Source organism: Cicer arietinum, chromosome 4, assembly GCF_000331145.2.
Source record: "Cicer arietinum cultivar CDC Frontier isolate Library 1 chromosome 4, Cicar.CDCFrontier_v2.0, whole genome shotgun sequence".
NCBI lineage: Eukaryota > Viridiplantae > Streptophyta > Magnoliopsida > Fabales > Fabaceae > Cicer > Cicer arietinum.
In genome coordinates, this window is record NC_021163.2 from 40,823,947 (window position 1) to 40,831,446 (window position 7,500).

The window sequence follows — 7,500 nt, forward strand, 5'->3', positions numbered from 1 at the left end:
AATAATAATAATAATAATAATAATAATAATAATAATAATAATAATAATAATAATAATAATAATAATAATAATAATAATAATAATAATAATAATAATAAGACCTAGGCTAGTATACTATGGGTATATATATATATATATAGATAAGCATATAGTATTAAGGAAAGCAAAATTAGAGATTTTTGTTTAGTTATTCAAACAATTAGAAATTAGAAATTAGAAATTAGAAATTAGAAATTAGAAATTAGTTATTCTCCTTTACTTATTCAAACAATTAGAAATTGACAATAACAATTAAACTAGTATCCTTTCCTTTTTATTACTAATCCAAAACTGAGTGATGCAGCTGGCTAGGCTAGTGGGAGAATTAGTTAACCTTCTAGACTTACAAATATATATATTAATATGACCATAAATATGAATGCTACTAGTTTTCCTATTCAAAAAATTAATATTTTGTGGCAGTAGTTAGCGTTATCATTACCATGTTTATTGATATGGTTATTAGGATTTTTATTGAAATATTTTGAATTTTTCAATTGCCTTTTTGAATTGCTTTTTCTGTATGTATATTATGAAATCTTCACCTGTCAATGTATTAGAGAGAATTTTCTTGTTCTGCCAACTAGTTTAGATTATTCGATGGGTATCTCTAACAATGTTGGGTTTCTGTTGAACCATTAGCAGTAATTAAAATTATACATTATTTTATGTTATTATGATTATAAGCATGTTTTGTAGCAAGAATTGTCCTATGCATTTTTTTTAAAGTAACAGACTTGCTCAATATATTTTTATACGATTCTTGATCTTGGTAACATAATTCTACTTTAATTTAATTCTGCATTATTTTTTAACATGACTTCGGTAACATAATTTTTATACGATTTTTGATTGCATGCTTTTAAATTATTCTCGATATAAGCATAAACATGTATAGTATTAAATATATTTTTGGGTTGTAGTACAAATGGTAAATAATTTGTTTACTTAGATAATTTATTTGTTATTTATTTTATTATTTATTTATTTATTCATTTAGTTATTTACTTATTTATTATTTATTTATTTATTTATTTATTATTTACTTTATTATTTATTTACTCATTTACTTATTTAGTTATTTATTATTTATTTTATTATTATTTAAGTAGAATTATTTAAAATCAAATTCATAAATAGAAAAACAAATGAGGATGGAATTGGTGTTGTTGCCGAGAGAGAAGAAGGAGAGAAAGGGTAAAGTGGAAAAATGAAGGTAGAATGAAGTTTGGTTTGTTTTATTTATTATTATTAATATTATTATTATTATTATTATTATTATTATTATTATTATTATTATTAAATGGGACAACAATTGGTAAATATGTTCAGTCATGGCAATGAAAGATAATACTTTGGTCCAAAAAGTTGAAGCCCAATTCCCGCCTAAAGAGGTATATCAGCTACAATATATAGTTCAACCTAATTAGCTTCATTTATTAAAAGCAGATAAAAATTAATTCATTCTTTTTGTTGTTTTATAGCTGCCACAGAAGAATCAATTAGCAATTGCAACTGAAAGCCAACAAGTTGAAGCTCTTCCTGCTAGTTGTAAACAAAATGCAATTGCAGCTAAAGTTGTTTTCCCAACAATATGTGTGCTTAATTATTTGCTTGACTATTGTTTATCCATCATATAAATAACTACATTATTGCACTTAAGTCACCAATATACTATTTCCTAACTGCATTGTTTTCCTAATGTTTCTCTAGCAAGATCTCTCAGTCACCTCTCAACATGATTCTGATAAAAACTTATCATTTACACCAGAAAAGAGAGTTGCAGCTCAAGAACCAGAAGATGAAGTCAATAATCAGGATATGGATACAACACAACTTTCCTCAACAAAGCTAATCAAAACTGAATGACTAGTGAAACTACTTATTTAGTATTTTTGAACATGGTTTCTAGGAAATAGTGAACACCAATGACTGAATTTTCAATTAAACGCTTCTGTAACTTAAAAAAAACTAAATGGCATGTAATATCTAGGTTGTTTGTATTAAATACTTATATATGCTTTGGTCATTATGCTTGGGTTGCATTTTCTAAACATGATATATATGTATCTATAAGCACCAATATTATAACTCCCTTTAATTATTAGATTACTCATTTATTATCATTTAAACTATTAAGCTAATTAAAGGAACACTAACTCAACTACACACTCAACCAACTATTAATACTATCAACAAACTGTTAGAGAAAAGAATATATTTCTAATAGAAAACTCTCAATTTGCTTGATGTTTAATATCAAGTACAATAAGGTATTTATAGGTACAAATAGAAAACTCTAAATATATTTTTAGGAGCTTCTTAATTAACACCCACTTCTAGATATTTCTCACAATTTTCTATAATTAAAGCACTTCTAGATTCTTACATGGAAATTCTACATGGTTCTAAAATTATCTAATTTCAAATTAGTAATAACATTGCCCCCCTTAATTTGAAATTTTCTTCTTCATTCCATGTTGTGATCTTAGCGTTTGAAAGTCTTCAAATGTTAATGGTTTTGTAAATATATCTGCAACTTGATCTTGAGCCTTCACATATTTAAGCTTAAATTCTTTCTTAACAACGCATTCTCTAATGAAATAGTACCTTGCGTCTATGTGCTTGTTGCGATCATGAAACACTGGATTCTTTGCAAGTGTTTGTGCAGACTTGTTGTCTATACAAATATCAATAGCTTCCTTTCCCTTCAATTTTCACTTTTGAATAGTCTACAAAGGAAACATTTCCATTCATCTTTTCATTAAGCTCCACAAATTTCTCTTTGCATCCACACATATGGTTACTTGCACCATTGTCCAAGTACCATGAACTATTAGCATATCTCTCTTTTTCCTTGAGTGTTAGCAACAAAGTTGTCTCTTCATTTTCGTCAACATGATTAGCCTCTTCTTCCTCTTGATTAGGAGCATTACGACATTCCCAAGAAAAATGTTCAAATTCATGACAATTATAACATTCAACTTTAGATTTGTCATACCTTCTTTCACTTTGATAATAGTCATAACCTCTTTCTCTTCCACGAATTCTTGGTAATGAGTGACTTCTTTCTTCGTAGTCTGAGTCACGGTTGAAACCTCTTCCTCTTCCTCCTCTGCCACGACCATGTCCTCTTCCTTGTTCACGTCCATGTTTGTTTTGACTATTGAATCCTCTTTCATCCTTCAACAAAACTTTGATCTTGAGAACTTGCTCTAATGGCTCCTCTTGATCTTGTGAACATTGAGTCAAGATCTTTTGATTCCTCAATAACACATACCACATAATCGAACTTAGGAGTCAAGGAATGAAGAATTTTCTCCGCTACACGAATATCTTCTATCTTGTCTCAATATCTCTTCATTTTTGTGCAGACTTGTTGTCTATACAAATATCAATAGCTTCCTTTCCCTTCAATTTTCACTTTTGAATAGTCTACAAAGGAAACATTTCCATTCATCTTTTCATTAAGCTCCACAAATTTCTCTTTGCATCCACACATATGGTTACTTGCACCATTGTCCAAGTACCATGAACTATTAGCATATCTCTCTTTTTCCTTGAGTGTTAGCAACAAAGTTGTCTCTTCAATTTCGTCTACATGATTAGCCTCTTCTTCCTCTTGATTAGGAGCATTACGACATTCCCAAGAAAAATGTTCAAATTCATGACAATTATAACATTCAACTTTAGATTTGTCATACCTTCTTTCACTTTGATAATAGTCATAACGTCTTTCTCTTCCACGAATTCTTGGTAATGAGTGACTTCTTTCTTCGTAGTCTGAGTCACGGTTGAAACCTCTTCCTCTTCCTCCTCTGCCACGACCATGTCCTCTTCCTTGTTCACGTCCATGTTTATTTTGACTATTGAATCCTCTTTCATCCTTCAACAAAACTTTGATCTTGAGAACTTGCTCTAATGGCTCCTCTTGATCTTGTGAACATTGAGTCAAGATCTTTTGATTCCTCAATAACACATACCACATAATCGAACTTAGGAGTCAAGGAATGAAGAATTTTCTCCGCTACACGAATATCTTCTATCTTGTCTCAATATCTCTTCATTTGATTCACAATTGTCTTCACGCTTGAGCAATAATTTGAAATTGATTCGGAATCCTTCATTTTCAAATATTTGAAATCTCCCCTTAGAGATTGAAGTCTTATCTCCTTCACTTTGTCAATGTCTTGGAGTGATTTCTCCAAAATCTTCCAAGCTTCCTTTGAATTCGTAGCATCGGCAACCTTCTCAAACATAGAGTCATCCAAACATTGATGAATGAGAGTAAGAGCTTGTTGATCCTTCTTCCTTGTCTTTGCCAAAAACTCATTCTCAACTTGAGACAATCCCTCTTCATCTTGTGGCTCATCATAGCCTTTTTCAACAATCTCCCATACACCTTGAGAGCCAAACAATGCTTTCATTCAAATATACTATTTTTCATAATTCTCTTTTTTTAGAAGAGGAAAGTGGAAAGTAGTGTAATCACGAGTCACAATTTTTCAATTCTCACAACCAAACTCTAGATACCACTTTATTAGAGAAATGAAGGTATTTCTAAAGCTCTCAATTTGCTTGATGCTTAATGTCAAGTACAATAAGGTATTTATAGGTACAAATAGAAACTCTAAACGCATTTTTTAGGAGATTCCTAATTAATACCCACTTCTAGATACTTCCCACAATTTTCTATAGTTAAAGCACTTCTAAATTTTTACATGAAAATTCTACATAGTTCTAAAATTATCTAATTTCAAATTAGTAATAACACAAACACCTACAATATATAAGACCTATCTATCAGAATATATATGCTTCATACAACTATCATAATATATTTTTGATAAACTGACAACAAAGTTTCCAATGAATATAGTTTCGGCATTTTCAGAAGAGTTCCAAAAGGATGACTATCAATTAATACAATCAATTCTTCAAATTGTGTAAACTTCTATTAAATAAGTATCAATGCCTATTTGTCATTTAATATTGTATTACCAATTTCATGAGTTATTTCATTTTGTAAACTTCAAGTAAATATAATCTTGACTAATTTTAACTAAACATATAATTATTGTTCATTATTCAAACACAAAACCCAATACCCAAGCAAACTATCAACCCACATTATAGAAGGCCAATTAATTATCAACTAAACAAAAATGATTGGAGGATCAACACTTTAACCACGGTTACTATCAGTGTCGAGTACAAAGACATTGTATAAGAGGTGACATTTAAGATTAATTTTTGCAGTCCAACTTCTGCATATACACAACAAATGATTCTCCGATAATGTCCAATTTTTGTTGATTCATTTCATTAATTGAGCTAACAAAGTACATGTGTTATATCTCCATTAAATGCTTTTGGTCCTATCGCTACACACACTCTATTATATCTTAATTAATTTCTTCCCTTTAAGCTATAAATTTTCATTTAATATTATTATTATTATTATTATTAGTAATATTATTATTATTATTATTATTATTATTATTATTATTATTATTATTATTATTATTAACTTTTATGGAACCAAAGATCAATAAAACTATCATCAACTAAATTACAACTCAAAGAAAACAATATAAACTTGAAAAATAGAACATTAAATCCTAAAAGAGATAACAAGTTTCATGACAATTGAATATGAACTTCCCAATGGTGAGACGTACACTTCTACTGCACTTATGTACTAATATAAACTCATTGTATTTTTTTTTTCTTGCTTTAATCATTAACAATTCATTAAATTTGAGAAACATCTCTGAGGAAATTAATCATGTTTCAACACTACAACCACTTAATAAGCATTTGAAACTAATAGATTTTTTCTTATTGTCCTTAGTGAATTTTGTATAAGCAAATGGAAAGAGATAACAGAGATGTATCTATTGCTGCCAATGCTCTAAAAAAAAGTAGGATACTGCTTTATTCCAACCAACATGAAACAATGTCAATAAATAAAGGTGGAACAAGTGAGACACAAAAACAATGTTCATGAACAGAAACAACGCTTACAATTCACACACCTCTTGCTGATGTTACTGATGCAATTTGTAATCAGCCAAATCAACAAAACCATCATGCTCAAGCCTGTGTACAATGTAGAAGATAAATTCAATCTCAACAACAATTTTCAGAAACTCAACAAATCAATCAAAAGAGTGTAAAACACTTACCAAGAACGATGAAATTGTTTAATAAGTTTTCAGCTACCATTCAAATCAGTCCTCCACTTCTAGATCCCCCTTGGATGGTAACAAAAGAAAAGCACCAGGAAATAATAGGAATAGATGTGACAATTCTCAAATGGAAGAAGGGGAAACTCCATTTGATTGTGATACTGAAGAATAAGCTCTTCCAAATTCAGAATCTGATAAAGCAAAAGATGAAACTACTGTAAGTTTTAAGACATTTAAACAATCATTGTTCTATTAAATATGTCTAAATTGTATACTAAAATAGAATTTGATCTTTTGTGTAGCTTACTATGACATAGAGGATCCTTTTTGGGAATGTACATATTGTGTATGGGAAAGTACATCTTGTGGATCATATATGTGGTATCAAGAAAAGAAGGAGAAATGTAGGGATACAACAAATCCTAAATTTCATCTATATTGTAGGTAATGGAAAAGTTGAACTACCTTTAATTAAACAACCTCCTCCATTACTTCATCATCTGTTGTTTGATGATCAAGCAACTGATAGAAAAAACTTCCAACAAAATACAAGAGTCTATAATGTCATGTTCGCACTCACATCTCCGGAGATGAAAATAGATTCAAATGTTGGTAGAGAAAAAGGTCCACCATCTTTAAGAAATCAAGGAGACACTTGTCATAGAATAAGAAGTATGTTACCATTACCCGGTGAAAAGAGAAAGTTTGCACAACTTTATATATATGACACTCAAAATGAAATACATAACAAAATTCATGGATTCATATAATATCTTGATGGCTTAATTATGGTAGAGAAAAAGGTCCACCATCTTTAAGAAATCAAGGAGACACTTGTCATAGAATAAGAAGTAAATGGTCTAGAATAAGTCTAGAGAGGACAAAAATGACATAAATGTTAATACAGTGACACAATTGCACGTATTGGATGCACAAGATTGCTTAAAAACCCTTAATGGACTATAATAAGCCTAAGGAGGACGAAAATTACCTAAATGTTAATACAATGACACAAACGCACGTATTGGATGCACAAGATTGATTAAAAACCTTAAACGGACTAGAATAAGTCGAAGGATGACAAAAATGACCTAAATGTCAATTCAATGACACAAACGCACTTATTGGATGCACAAGATTGGTTAAAAACCCTAAATGTATTATAATAAGCCTAGAGAGGACGAAAATAACCTAAATGTTAATCCAATGACACATACGCACTTATTGGATGCATAAGATTGGTTAAAAATTCTAAATGGACTAGAATAAG

At 29.7% G+C, this 7,500-nt stretch overlaps 1 protein-coding gene across 1 annotated transcript in view; it reads left to right on the forward strand.

The window, feature by feature from the left end:
- LOC140920061 (uncharacterized) overlaps positions 1-1,908 on the forward strand; it is a 6,184-nt gene extending 4,276 nt beyond the window's left edge. The window contains exons 5-6 of the mRNA XM_073367375.1: positions 1,524-1,637; positions 1,753-1,908. Of these exons, the coding sequence (XP_073223476.1) occupies positions 1,524-1,637; positions 1,753-1,908 (270 nt within the window). The remainder of the gene's footprint in view (positions 1-1,523; positions 1,638-1,752) is intronic.
- Positions 1,909-7,500: the final 5,592 nt, after the last annotated feature.